The sequence below is a fragment of the Echinops telfairi genome, unplaced genomic scaffold, assembly GCF_000313985.2.
Source record: "Echinops telfairi isolate 266 unplaced genomic scaffold, ASM31398v2 ScPeMD7_70;HRSCAF=299, whole genome shotgun sequence".
NCBI lineage: Eukaryota > Metazoa > Chordata > Mammalia > Afrosoricida > Tenrecidae > Echinops > Echinops telfairi.
Window position 1 is genome coordinate 33,593,881 of NW_022103968.1, and position 15,771 is coordinate 33,609,651.

Consider the following 15,771-nt stretch of genomic DNA (forward strand, 5'->3'; position numbering starts at 1 on the left):
GGGGGTGCGCGCGCACATAAATACATATGTTACATTTTATTTTATTTTACATTCACCAAAAACAAAACCATTCTAAACAAAAATGGTGTTTAACAACCATGGGGGTCTTGCTGTTGCTACAGGGATGCTCTTTCTGAGCACCTGAAGAAGCAGACCACCTCAAGTAAAATGGGTGGGGGAGTGAAATGTGCACGCTATAAGCATTCAAATCAAATACATGATCCAGTAATTAATGAAACTTTTAAAAATCTATTAAAATCCATACCTGTAGAATCATACAGATGAAACTTTATTTGCAAAATCCCCTGAATGAAAAAAATCTGTATTTTTACAGAAAGTTTAGAGCTCTGTGTTATATGGAATGTCTTAAGACCTTGCTGGTGAAACCCTCATAAGCTGGTTAGCGATGCTGCCGTTTAGGATTTGCTGCAGAAATGGGTGAACAGACTTGTCATCTCAACTTTTGACCTGCATGGCTTGTTTTTTATTCTTTACAGCAGGTTCAATCTTCTCAGCCCTTGGGTTACTCTAGTTCAGCTAAGCCAGAAAAATAACTTTGTCGTAATCAGAATGTTGATCGAATTGTATATTGTTTACTTTATTGAAAATACTGGTGGACAATGGTCATCAATTAATAGGTTTATATTCCCTTTAAAAATAAGTAAAGCAAGATTGTCCATTATTTTATAGTCTCAGAGATTGCTATAGATTTGATTTACTGGAAACTTAAGGTCAGGAACCCAATTAAAGGACTTTCTGTGAAAAATTTCAGGAATGAGGCCAGATGTCATATCTCAAAATTGTAACAGGGTAGAAAAAGATTTGGATGGAGTATTTTAATAACTAAAGACAAGTTGAAAATCTATGTGGGAATGTCAATAAAGATGACAGAAGGACACTTGTGTCAATGCAGTGTTCTCTGAATTGGGGAGCAGAATCCAGAACACACTGCAAAGAAATAAACCTAGAGTAAGAAATTTCTTCCTTTGGCGATATTATTATTAAAATTCACCCACTTTGCAGCACTGTGCGCCAAAGAAAATCCATTAGTAGGTCCAAACAGGAAGAAGTCAAAGGTCTGGATGAAGGTAACATTTTAAAAACTGAGAGATACCTGGTTCATTCAGTAGCAGCCACAGGATTTTCAGCTACATGTGTCACCACTGCATTTACGTGAGTTCTCATTAGTTTGCTCATATTTGCAGAAGAAGCCGCATTGCTTTCAGTTATCCCAGGTTAAGATGGCCATTAAGGTTTCTAGTATTTCACTTGAAAAATTGCAATGCCAACTGAAAACACTAACAATAGCCTAAGTATTTTATGTTGGATATTTTCCTATCTACCTATCTTATCTGCTTGTGCTGTGTGTGTGGTTTATGTTTGCCTTCTTTCCACTATTGAGCCGATGCTATCCTGGGGGCTGCTTCCTCTTTGTCGCCCTACGGGTGGAGTTGTTCTATGTGATGGTCTCTTATTTGCCCTCGGTGAGTCTTGATCTTCTGCCCATACTGGATCGGCAAGGATCTTTTGTAGGGCTGGGTTTCTTTTTATGTATTCTTTGAGGTTGTCCTTGTCTGGGAAGACTCTTACTTCATCATCTATCTTAATAGATAATTTGGCTGGGTAAAGTATTCTTGGGTTTGCGTTGTTTTCCTTCAATTTTTGGAATACGTTACTCCATTCCCTCCTCTTCATCGTTTCCGCTGATAGGTCTGAACATACTCTTACTGGGGTACCTTTATACATGAGTATTTGCTTTTCCCTAGCTGCTTTTATGATCTTCTCCTTTTCCTCATAGTTGGATAATTTGACAATTATGTGTCTTGGTGACTTCTTGGGATTCAGTCTGGCTGGTGTTCTTTCAGCCTCTTGAATGGTTGCCTGATTTTCATTTATTAACCTGGGGAAGTTTTCCTCTAAGAATTCCCTTGCTATTTTTGCTGTTGACTTCTTAGTTGGGTCTTGTTCTGGTAGCCCGATTATTCTAAAATTGTTTCTTTTTATAGCATCAGACATGGCCCTCAAGTTTTCTTCAGCTAACTTGACTGTCTTATTTGACGGCTTTTCCCGTTTGCTGTGGTCTGTTTGGTTCTGTTAATGAACATTTCATTTACTATTTCAAACATCCCTTTTTAAAATTGTTTATTCAATGTCACATAATCCCCCTTAATCCTAACCTAACCTTGATTCGTCTTTGCTCCCCCAACTTCCACTTCATGAAAGTTAAATTCAGTCAGTGCCTTGTTCAGCATCTGCTTTATCCCTCCACTCTCTTCCACCTGTTATGGACAGTTAATGTCCAACCACTTCATATTTGTTGTGCCTCTTTCATTTGTATAATCCTATCCTTTCCTGCACTGTTGTGCTAGATTAAATACTTTATTGGCTGGCTTCTAGAGTACAATAGTACTATCCCCATCTTGTCTTGTGATTCTATTCTTTCCCCTGTAATTTATTCTAGCCTGTAAACCTTAAAAGCTTTTAAACAACTTAAACTTAATGAGTTTTCAAGCAATACTGAGTGAGTGCATATAAATTCTTGAACAGAAGAAGAGAATTCAGACTCTTGATGTAGGTTTGTTTATGCCTTTCATTATATGGCCTCAATTTGCCCGTGTTAATTAATTAAGATTGTTTTTCTGAAAATTAGAACAACAGTTAATGATGCCTTAAGCACATAGTAGATTTAGAACATGTTTATCACACCTGGAGTCTCATTTGGGGGAAGCCAGCCTAGTAGAGTAACTTTGAAGAATTAAACCTCAAATTTATGGTCATGCTTAAAACATACATCCCAGCATGATATCTTCTCAACCTTTACCTTAACATCTGTGCAAGAAAACAAGTTTGATGGCCCACATAACTGCAAAAAACAAGCCACATCAAATGCACTACCATGAAATTGATTCTGACTTATAACGGCCATAAACACCAGGGTAGAACTGCCCCTCCGGGTTCCCAAGACAGGGCACATTTACAGGGATAGAATGCCTGATCCTTCTGCAGAGGTACTGGTTGTTTAGAATTGCTGACTTTGCAGTTAGCAGCACAATGAGTAACCCACTAGGCCACCAGAGCTCCTTAATAAATGCAGAAGACACAGGGGGTAAAGTTTATGAGAAAGGAATAGGAAATAAAGATTGGTTCAACTAATCTACATTCTCCAAAGTATCATACACTAGTTTACTTATACAAAACTACATGCTTCTGTTTCTAACTTGGCTTTTAACTCGCTGCCATAGACTAGATGCTAACTATAGTGCCTCTATAGGACAGGATATAGCTGCCCTTGTGGATTTCATGTCTTTCTCCCGCAGAGGGGCTGGTGGTTTCGAACTGCTCACCTGTCTGATCACAGACCAATGTGTAACCAACACACCACCAGGCCATCTTAACTTTAGACCACCCTTAGTTATTTTGGATTCACTGTCATTAAATATACCGAAAAACTAATTTGCTGACACTGTTTCAAATTATTCCTAGGAAGAGCATAATCAACAGTCTTCATTTACTGTTGAAAATTTGGTGAACACTGCAAATGACCTGTTTGGAGCTGGGACAGAGACGACAAGCACCACCCTGAGATATGGTCTCCTGCTGCTGATGAAGCACCCGGAGGTCGCAGGTAACGACCACAGATGATTGGCAAGGAGAACCCAGGAAGAGAGAGGGCAGTGCTGACACAGCCAGGGTTTTGCATCTTATTTCTGTTAGAGACAGTTTATTTCGTGTATTCTGTTCTACCGGTTATAATTTATGCGAATTTGACGAAGTGATAAGGAGACAATTCTGCATCCTAAGGGATGATGACGGAGAGAAGAGAAGGACATGGTGGGCGATGGGAAATGTGATACAGCTCCGTGGATGCTGAGCTCCCTCAGGAGAGGGTGTGGGGCAGGAAAGAGTCAGGAAGACTGCTGGGGACCAGGCACAGAAAGTTCCACTTCAGAATTCACTGAGTGGATAAAGCATTTGTGCGGAAAGGCACCAAGAACCAAAGGGAAGGGATTGGATACCTGAGGTTTCCAACTAGATAGAAAATGATTAGCATCAGTTTTAGATACATACCCAAATCTCTGACCATCATTCTAAACGTGTATCTAATAAATTTTTAAAATAAAGAGTAAGTTGAATATTTGAATGTATCAAAAATTAAATACAAACATAATAGTCTTAAGAGAATATTTATGCAGCCATAATGATATGTAAACGGAGTACTGATAACTGAAAATTGTGATATAAATCCATTTTTATATATGAGGGAAATGTTGTATGAGTATGTGCGTATGTATTTGTATGTGTGAGTGCGCATGCACATGTGTGTGTTAGTATGAGGATGAGGTGAACATGCAAATTACCATCTGTCATACCAAGTACTCAGTAGATTTTGTATAATAATGAGTAAATTAGGAAATAAGGTCATTATTTTGAACTATGAACATAAAATTCAGACCATACAATCAGAATGGTTCAGTGACTACCTTTCAGGAAGAAGGAGAAAGGGTCCTACTGGAAATTGCACAGAAACACCCACCCACATACAAACCTATAGAGAGAGATGTCAGCAGCATTAATATTTAAAACCCCTTAAGTTGAAACTACCTAAGTACTCATTAACGAATAGACAAACTGTGATACATGCATAGAGTGGAATACGACGATAAAAAATAAGGACGATTCAAAAAAATCTGAACATGAATGAATTTGGAGGAGATTATGGTGCATGAAGTAAGACAATCAAAAATGAACAAACATTAGAAGAGACACTATTTTGTTTTTAAGAAAGCATTTACACACTGAAAAACTTATTTGAGGAATGGGAGACAGAGATGAATTGCTAATTAGATAGAACACATCCATTAATATAGATGATGAGAAAGGCCATATATAATATGGGGAAACAGCACAACATGACTATGTCAGGCTGGGTTCTCTAGAGATGTAACAGCAATGACACCTACGTGCATATGTGTATACCAAGAGCTTTATATTAAGAAATGGCTCACACAGTTGTAGATATGGACAAGTTCATTGCAATTCAATTCTGGTTTTCTCCCGACTTGTATAGCTGCGATGGCTATCAAACTAGGACGCAGTAAGGTGAAGCGGGAAGACCATAGGTGGTACATGCAGATTCACATGAATAGAAGCTCAGCAGTTCAGTGATGGACCAGCCAAGTTAACACAAGACCCAACTATCACAGTAACAACAGCAAAGGAGTACACGGATAAAACCACAATAATAAGGGGTAACTCTGGTAAATATTACAACTTAGACAATTCTGCAATAGTATTAACATGCATTCATTTACAATTAAATACATATTGTTAGATGCCATTGAGTCTGTTCCAACCCATAGCTGCCCTAAGCACAACAGATTGAAATTGTTCCAACCCATAGCTGCCCTAAGCACAACAGATTGAAATTGTTCCTGTGCTTGAGCCCATTGTTGCAGCCTCTATGTCGATCCATCTCCTTGAAGTTCTTCCTCTTTTTGGTTGCCCCTCAACCTTATCAAGCATGATGCCCTTCTCCAGGGACTGGTCTCTCCTGACACCATGTCCAAACAACGTACAATGAAGCCTCACCCTCCTTGCCCCAAAGGAGCACTCCGGGCATAGTTCAGATTTGTTCGTCCTGTGGCAGTCCTCGGTGCTTTCAATACTCTTGTCCAGCACCCGATTCAAATGAAGTGATTCTTCTTCGGTCTTCCTTATTCAATGTCCAAGTTTCACATGCATCTGAGTCCAAATAAATACATAGATAGATATTCTCTAGAGGTGTGGGAGCAAGGAAACACAGCCACCTGTGGATATATATTTAGTTGTGGCTGTTTTTACCTATAGGTGCTGCATGAATTCTTAGAGAGCACACGAGGGGCACAGTCATGGAAACTTCTTAGACATAACCTTAATATGGGATGGGCTGAAGTTCCTCGGCACGAAGTTCAAGATCATAAACGTAGAGGATAGCCATATCAACTGGCACGGCATAGTTCATGAAGACAATGCTCTGTATCCTACTTTGGTGAGTAGTGTCGGGAAGTTTAAGAGCTTGTGAGCAACAATCTAAGTTACAACTATTGGCCTCATTCCATCTGAAGCAAAGGACAGTCAAGAAAATCAATGACTTATGGGAATAGCTAGTCCAAAGGACTAATGAACCATATGAATCATAGCTTACAGGACCCACAACCAGAACTAAATGGTTCTGGCTACCACTACTGAACACCTTTAATGGGCTCACCACAGAGAGTCCCAGATAGAATGGGAGAATACTGCAGGGGAAAAAATGAAATTCACAAAAGTCCAGACTTACTGCTCTGACAGAGACTGGGGAAGTCCAAGATTATGGACCTAAGACACTCTTCCAACCTGGAATTGAAGCCATTCCCAGAAACAACCTTTCAGCCACAGAATACACAGGCCCATCAAATAAACAAAACATCTGTGGGAAACATGTTTCTTAGAATAATCAAGTGTCTGAGCTCCAGAGTACAGCATCTGCTCCAACGCAAACACGAAAAGACAGAGATCCTTGCAAAAGGAAATAGTGAACCGCGGGCAGGGATGGGCAGTGTGCTGACAGTTGTGGGAAATGTAATCAGTGTATCAAATGGGAAACTGATTTTCTTTATAAATGGTCACATAAAGCACAAGTGAAAATAAATACACACGTGAAATAAAATATCATATACACATATTAATGAGAGTTAGTATGATATTTGATTCCTGATTTTCCCTCTGCCTTGGCAGAATGTCTTGAGTTATTTATGTGCTACTTTCTCTTTTATCACTTATCTTTGTTTCAGTTACCCTGTAGACTAATATAAATATACATAGAAATGTATGCTAATGTTTGGCTTGTGAAAGAGTTGTATGAGTGTGTTGTTAATTGCTGTTGTGTTGCCGCTGACTCAAGGATACCTCATGTGCAAAAAAATGAGATGTTACCCAACCCTGTGGCATTGCATAATTATTGGAATATTTGAGTCCAATGTTCCAGCTACTGTGTATGTACAGTATTTTACAACCTTACATCTAGTATCTTTCAATCTAGGGACTCATCTTCCAGCACTGTAACGATTAATATATTGTTATGATCCATAGGGTTTTCATTGGATAATATTCAAAAGTAGATAACCAGACCATCTCTCCTATTTTGTTTTAGTCTGGAAGTTTCACTGGACCCATGGATGACCTTGTTGGTATTTGAAATATTGCTGACATAGCTTCCAGCATCATGCAACACAAAACCCATCACAGTACAACAAACTGCCAAATGGGTGGTGGTATATTGTCTATTTGTATAGCAACTCCATATATGTCTATGGATACCTTGGGCATATAGTTTATGTTTAGAGTGATGTTGGGCTAATTCCAGAATGCTTTACGTAACCCCAACCTGCTATGGCAAATGTGACGTTTTTCTTCTGATAATCTGTTCTTACTTCTGTCTTTTCAGCTAAAGTGCAGGAAGAGATTGATCGTGTGGTTGGCCGACACAAGAGGCCTAGCATGCAAGACAGAGGCAGGATGCCCTACACAAATGCCGTGTTGCATGAGATGCAGAGAATCGTTGACATTGTGCCCATGAACCTGCCCCATGCTGTGAACCATGGCATTCAGTTCAGAAACTACTTCATCCCCAAGGTACGTTTTGTTTTTCCCCAAGAACACCTCACTCTTCTTAAAGTCCCTGTATTAACAGTAAGATTCCGACCTTCTACCAACACAAGATGAGAAAAGCATAAAAGAGGAGTGAATTAACGGCTTTTGTGTTGTTTACAGTTTGAGCCCATAAAGCTTTGCAACTTCTTCCAAATTTGTTAGGCTTCTTTTTGGTTGTTTTAAGTAATTTTAGCTGTTTACACTCCAAATAAATTTTAGTAGCAGTCTGTCAAATTCTCAAAACATTTTTCTGGATATACGATAAGGGGTGACCAACACTATAGTTACCAAAAAGAGGACTTGGAAATGTGCACAAGAATTATAGGTAATAAAGATAAATACTATTACACACACAATCCTGCATTCTAAAAAAAATAAAAAAGCAATTATCTACAAGTTGATACCAAGACAGACAAACAAGTTGAACAGGTATGAGTAGTCAAAAGAGACTGTATTCTTGACCATCTACAGATTAGACAGATATTATGTCTCAATATACGAAGGGGCTTCAAGAAGTTCATAGAAAAATGGAATTAGAAGAGAATCTAATTTTTCCATAAACTTTATGAAGTACCTTTATATTTGTAGGTGCAGTAAACATATCCATGGTTACAACAGAGCAAACAAAGTGCAAATGGATGTAAATTTCTGAACCATAACCAAACACCAGGAGAGTGAATTGTAGAATGGAAAACCAGTTTGCTCTGTAAACCTTAACTCAAATCACAATAAAAAGTTAAATCTCTCTCTCTTTCTCTCCTGGGATTAGAGTGGCATTACATATACAGATTAGTTTAGATAGACTTGACATTTTGGTATGTTGAATTCTTCAATTCATGAATATGGTATATACTCGCAATCTATTTGAGCTTTCCATGTATTGTTTCCCTGTCCCCCACCACACCCCAATAGTGCTTTCTTTCAGTGCAGTACCTAAGGTTTTATTCTGAATAATATTATTGTGGCATGATAAGCTGCTCCTGGAAAGATTATAGCCTTGGACGACCCATGGGCAACTCTGCTCTATCCTATACAATCACTATGAGTCAGAATCAACCCAACGGCACACACAAAATTGTATAAATTCTAAAATGCCGTTCCTATTTTTTATTCAAGGTGTAAGAAAGTAGAACTGAATTTATTATTTTTATGACTATATCCATCAACCTTGTTAAATTCAACTATCTTTGCAACTGATTTATTTGTGGATTCATTTGGAATGTCTATGTACAAAATCCTGTGATGCTTTTTCTTCAAAATGAAAAAGGCTTAATATAAATTTGGAGCAGTTTCAACTGGTGCTTGTGAAGTTTCTAAGTGTAGCTGTACCACATAAGAAAACTTCAAAAAGTTTGTGGAAAATGAATCTAAAACATAAAAGAATTTTCCCCCGAAATGTTTGGAGCCCCCTAATAAGTCCCACAAGTGCATGGTTTGAAGAACAAAAATTTATTTTTGCAGAATTTATTTCCTGGCGACTGAAAGTCCAAATCATGATGTGGCTCTATGAGGAGGTCCTTATTTGTCTACTTCACTTCTAACAGCAAGCAATTCTTGAGGGTCCTGGGCTTGAATATGCATCTGCCTCCCTTAACATTTTTTGACATCGGCCTTCCCTTTGCATTTCCATGTTTCTGTTTCTATGCTATGCTATGCATATATGTATATATGTATCTATATACATACATATATATATATCTCAGAAGTCATGACATTTAGAATCCATTCTAAACTGTAATTACTCAGCTGATGGATTGCATTACATTACATTGCATTATGGAAGGCAATCTGCTCTAAAGCCAATAGCTTTACTTTCTTGGTGAAATCATAGCAGCCTATGGCCAGGATCACTATACATATTTTGGTGGGACACAATTTAATCCATCACAGTGACCAAAACATGAGAAAACAGAAAAGAACTCATTTATATTACTTATTCATCATGTTTATATGAATATGTTTTGCTAAAGAACTACATGCTTTACTACACAGCTGCCCCACATTCTCTTGGGTGTATCATCAAATCTACAGCATATTTAACATAATCCATTTCCTAAAAGCCAAGTAATTCTGTACTTGGAAATGCTTTGGGCAACAGTCTCACAATGTCTTTGGATCCCATAAGTCTGTACTATTTCAGAATCTAAAATTCTGTTCCACATTTTCTCTCTTTCTATCAGCAGCCATTTATTGTGACCTTGATAATACTTTTCAGTACTGGAAGGCAAAGAAACAACTTCCATGAGGTTATTGGTTATGTCTGAAAATTATGAATAGAATAGTATCGCTTCATGACTTCTTAATGCCATAGTTTATCCTGGGTCTGTTCATTTCAGGGAACAACCATATTAACATCGTTGACTTCTGTGCTGTACGACAGCAAGGAATTCCCGAACCCAGAAGTATTTGATCCTGGCCACTTTCTGGATGAGTGTGGCCAATTTAAGGGCAGCGACTACTTCATGCCTTTCTCAGCAGGTAATAGAAATTATTTGCATCTGTAATTCCTGGCTCAGGAACCTGTATAAAATAAATTGAGACCTCCATAGTGCCTAATCTGGGATTAGTAGAATAGCTCCCAAAGCTCACGTGATTTCCCACTGATGATATGTCATCATTTTGGGACCAAAAGTAGTGCCTCTTGGGGTTGTGATCCAATTCTTCTAAAATGAGCAAGAGAATTTGTTTTCCAGGAACATCACTCAAATACACAAAAGTCCTCCTATGATGTGAATATTGTTTCAACTTGCAGGACCTTTCCTGAGAAAGGTCCCTAGCATCACAATTTCCGTGTCATCTATTGGCCCCCTCACCTCTCGGGCAGAGGTTTTGGAATATAACTATGCATACGTATAAAGCACACAATCGGGGCCTCGCTCTCTCCAGTGAATGGTAAACGGGCCATTGTGATCCTTCATGACTAAATCTGGGCGAGAAGGAATCAGGGCTGTTCAGGGGACCAGTGGGAAGCTACCCACTTCTTGTTTTTTAAATCATTTTATTAGGGGCTCATACAACTCTTATCACACTCCATACATTCAATTATGTAAAGCACATCTGTACATTCATTGCCCTCATCATTCTTAAAACATTCGCTCTCCACCCAAGCCCCTGGCATCAGCTCCTCATTTTTCCTCTCTCTCCCCGTTCCCCCCTCCCTCATGAACCCTTGATAATTTATAAATTATCATTTTGTCATATCGCTACCCACTTCTTGTTCTCACATATCTCACAGTAAAGCGTAAAATGAAATAAACACGATTCCAATAGAAGCAATAAAATATGAACAGCCTCACAGGAGCAAGTAGCAAAGAGAGAAGAAAGGTCAAGGTTTTGGTAGGGTCATGGCAAGCATACATTGAATGAAACATTTACCATTTCAATATTTTATCAGCATAATTAATTGACATTGACTAGATTCACATGTTATATAGCAACCACCAATATCTGTTTCCAAATATTTCCATCGCCCTTAACAGAAAGTCAGTACTCTTAAAGTGAAAGTTTTCTTTACCATTCCTCTCACCCCTGATAACTACTATTAAACTCTGGTGAAGATACACACCTCATCTAGATATCTTGCATCCCTGGGGTCATGTAATATCTGCCATTTTGTGACCAACTTTTCACTCAGCATAATATTCCCAGGGTTCATCCGAGTTGTATCATGTATTGGAACATCATTTCATGCTATAGCAGTGTAATATTAAACTGTACATGGCCTACCATATATTTCTCCACCCATCTATGGTGGACATTTAGTTTGTTTCCCTCATTTGGTTATTGTGAATAATGCTGCCATGATTATTGGTGAACAGATCTCTGTTTACATTTGTTCATTTAATTATTTTGAATATATACTTAGGAATAGAATTATTAGGTCACATGGTAATTCTATGTTTAATGTCCTCAGGAATCTCAAAACTATTATCCATGCTAACTGTATATTTTATTGTACATGTTAACAGTAGATGAGGCTTCCAGTTTTATACATCCTTGCTAACATCTGTTCTTTGCCATTTAAAAACTAATTTATTTTTTAATCATAGCCATATTAGTGGGTGTGAGTGCCATAATCCATATAAGATGGATCTTATCCACATAGCACTCTCTAAGAGAACCTGAGCACCCTGCCAAGCTGACCTGGGCCAGATAAAAATATAGTAAACACCTGATTTCATGGTAACAGCAACTGAAACATATTAACTATACAAACACAACCCCATTTCTCATGGATGAACATGTTTGGGGTTTTTTTCTTCCCTCTTTCCCCTGCACGTATCCTTCACGTAAGCACATAGACTATAACCCCACATCCTGCACTGAGATGCACTGACTTCTACCTAAGTAACTCTCGGCCCTTTACTCTCTAGAGGATCCCATCATGATCTTCTGTCCGTACGTTCCCTAATAAAATTAACTCAGCCCAGCCTGGCTTTGTCCACTTCTTTTATTTAGTTACTTATTTCAGTATCAACTTGTGCCCTTTTGAGTCACCCTGCCAGTGCTGAGGGCGGTGACTGTGACCACGAAGGGATTTCTCACTGGAGTCTCGCTTTGTGCTCCACTGGTGCTTTGGGGCATCTTTTCATGTCTTCGCTGGTCGTTTGTATATCTTTATATTTTTTAAAGGAAAAATGTCTAAACAAGTCGTTTGCTTGATTGTTTTTCTATTTGCTTTCTGAGTCTTTTCTATATTTTGAATACTAACCCTATATCAGATATTTAATTTCCAAAATTGTTTTACCAATCTGAAGGTTTTCTCTTTACTTTGTGGATAGAGTCCTCTGATGAGCAGAAAATGTTCTTTTTTATGAAATCTCCTTTAACTCATTTATTTTTGTTGCTATATTTTTGTTGCTGTATCTATTGTAAATGCTAAGTCCAGAAGTATTACCTATATATTTCTATTTTTCCTAGAATTTTATTGTTTAATTATTACATTTATATCCTGTTATTACATTTTAATTTTATATTTGTAAACATTTTCGGGATATGGCCAGCTGTTTTGGGACTATGGGCATTTGGAAATCCAGTTGTCCTATCAGCATTTATTAAAGTGACTATAGTTTCCTCCATTGAATTAACTTAACACCCTTTCCAAAAACCCATTGACCATAGATGTGTGGCTTTATTTCTGGAATCTAAATTCCACTCTGGTGGTTAATCTGTCTATTATTGTATCAGTAACAGACTTTTGATTACTGAGTTCACCATGTATACATCCACATAGCTGGATTTTGTTTTGTTTTGATTTTTTCAAGATTGTTTTGGCTAGTTGGACTTCATTGTACATTCACATGTTTGAAGATTGACTTTTTAAAACAGTTTTCTTAACCTTTAATTCATATTCCTTACAATTCAATGGTCTAAATATATTTAAAAAGAGTGATGCAATCATCACCACTATTTTAGAATGTTTTCTTCATTCTTGTACCTATTATTAGCTTCCAATTTCCCCCCAACTTCCCGTATCATAACCCTAGGAAACTATAAATCTTATGAGCTATGGTTATGATCTCAATAGACTTACCTATCCTGGATTTCATAGAAAGAATATCTTACCCCACCTCCAACCCCACCCCACCCCCAAAAAGTCGCAACAGCATCAAAATGAATCATAGGAAACCGTCAATCTGGAAGAAAGCAGATAACAATAAAGACTAGCCCAAATTGAAAATGGTCCCCCAAAGAAAGCAAGTTATAAGATGTTCATTTAACCTAACTAGATTTGCAGCCGAAGCCCTGGTGGTGCAGTGGACCACAGCTAGGCTGCCAACGGCGAAGCCCATTCTGAGCAGCCATTCTGAGGAAGAGAGAGGAGGCCCAACCCCCAGAAAGATTTACAGCCGCATAAACCAAAGAGTCGCTCATAGAACAGATTCGGTGGCAGCGAATTTGAGTTTGATAACTGTAGTCATCCACTTTTCAAAGCCCTCTATCTAAGAGCACGGTTAGTCACAGTGGTCCAACGGGAATTCGCTGGAGGCTTAGTCCTCATGGAGACTCTGACAATGGCTTTGGGGCTTTCACTGTCATCCATTGCCTTTTACAAATTGGGTGCTGATGACTGACTTTTCTATTTCAAAAAAGACTGTTATGAGAATTCGATGAATATTTCATTGAATCTGTTGATTTCTTTGGATAAGAGTAACACTTTTATATTATTGTGCTCCAGCTCATGAATACAGAATGCCCTTCCTTAACCTGCTGCCGTTATTGTTGTTAAATTCCTTCACATGTGTTTTGACTCATAGCAAACATATGAACACTAGAACCAACGATGCCTGGTTCAGCACGACCCTCACCGTTGTCTGCTTCAGCCATTGTTGCAGTCAGTGCCAGTCTTTTCCTGTTTTGTTTTTCTCCGGAGCCTCTACTATACCAAGAATGATAGCCTTCTAAGGAGTATTTTAGATGTACTTCTTCCAAGAAAGATGAATTCATCCATCTGGAAAACCAGGGTATAAGCTTCATCAGCAACATCAGTTCAAATACGTGACGTCACTGTCTTTTTGAGATGACTGAAATACCACACCTCGGGCGCCAGTCGCACCTGAGTCCTCAGACGGACATCTTTGCTCCTGAGCCAAAAAGTGATAAACATCACTTTATGAGCATATTTGCCCAAATAGATACATTGTTTGATGTCTCGACTGCTGTTTCCAGGGGTGTTGCTTGTGGATATCCTTGTGGAAATCCTTGACAGCTGGACCACGTTCTCCATTTATGGTGATGATGATGCTTATTGGTTCAGTTGTGATGATTTTGTTCTCTTTATGCTGAGATGCCTTTGGTACTGAAAGCTTTAAACCTTGATTTTCCCATGGAAGGTGGTTAATCATACTCCATTCCTGATGCTGCAATTATTCTCATAAAGACCAGATTTTCAAATTATTCTCTCAGCATTCTGAATGAATTACTGTGGTGAAAGGATAGAATCCGGATGCACACCTTGTCTGATTTAAACCACCTAGTACCCTACCACCTTCTTGTCTATGTACAGGTTCCACATAGCACAATTAAATGTTCTGAAATTTTCCTTCTTGGCAATGTTATCCATAATTTTATATGAACCATGCAGTCAAGTGACTTTGCATAAGGAATAAAACACAAATAAACATCTTTCTGGTATTCTTTACTTGAGCCAAGGTCCATCTGAGATCAGAAATCATATTCCCTCATTTCACATTCTTTGAAAAATGCAGCTTGAATTTCTGATAGTCTCTGGTCAGGGTGCTGCCATACTGTTTTCTTTTTCCCCTCCAAACGGTTTTATTGGCACATAATTTACATATTATATAATTCAGTAATTCAATTGTTCGATCATATCAAGGGGAATTGTGCAATCACCCACTATCGCCAGCAAAATTTTACATCTATGTAATATTGTCCAATAATTACCACAATTTTGGAACCCTTTTATGTTGAATAAGCTTGTGCATGGACCTCTTCCAGATAGTTGGCCAGTCTGTCTATGCCAAATTTCTTGCCTTAGACAAGTGAGAGCTTCCAAGGCCGCATGCACTTTTTGAAATATCTTTTGCTGTGTCAATTCCTGGAGCCGTGTTTCCTAGGCAATGCTCTGGGTGCAGCTTGGACTTCTTGCATCAGGATCACCAGTTCTTAAACTTCCCTGCAGTACTGGAGAAGCTCTACTTGATCATGTTGTATAATCCTTTAAATATATTTTTGGATTCCATTTCCTAGTATATTTGTATTTTTGCTTTTATATGCCTAAGGGATATTGGACTGAAAATGTCTCTTTTGCTCTTTTGTGTTATATTTGTCTGACTTTGATAGCAAAGTAATTCTAGCCTCATAGAATGAGTTTGGAAGTGTTTGCTCCTCTTCTATATTTGCATACATTTAGGAGGGTCTGTGTTAATTCTTCTTGAAATATTTGATAGAATTCTCCAGGAAAGCTATCTGATTTAGAACTTTTCTTTTGGAGAAATTTTTTTTTAATTCTGATAGTAATTTGCTGAGAACTTCTCATTCTACTTGAGCCAGTATAGAAAGTGTATTTGTTTTCAGAAATTTGTACTTTGCATCTAGGAGATATTATCTAATTTACTGGTTTATGATGGGGAACCAGGA

General features: G+C 38.2%; 1 protein-coding gene across 1 annotated transcript in view; it reads left to right on the top strand.

The window, feature by feature from the left end:
- The window catches only part of LOC101655637 (cytochrome P450 2C14-like), a 35,214-nt gene extending 19,718 nt beyond the window's left edge, over positions 1-15,496 (top strand). Inside the window, exons 6-8 of the mRNA XM_004701056.1 lie at positions 3,484-3,625; positions 7,466-7,653; positions 15,464-15,496. Of these exons, the coding sequence (XP_004701113.1) occupies positions 3,484-3,625; positions 7,466-7,653; positions 15,464-15,496 (363 nt within the window). The remainder of the gene's footprint in view (positions 1-3,483; positions 3,626-7,465; positions 7,654-15,463) is intronic.
- The last annotated feature ends 275 nt before the right edge of the window (positions 15,497-15,771 follow it).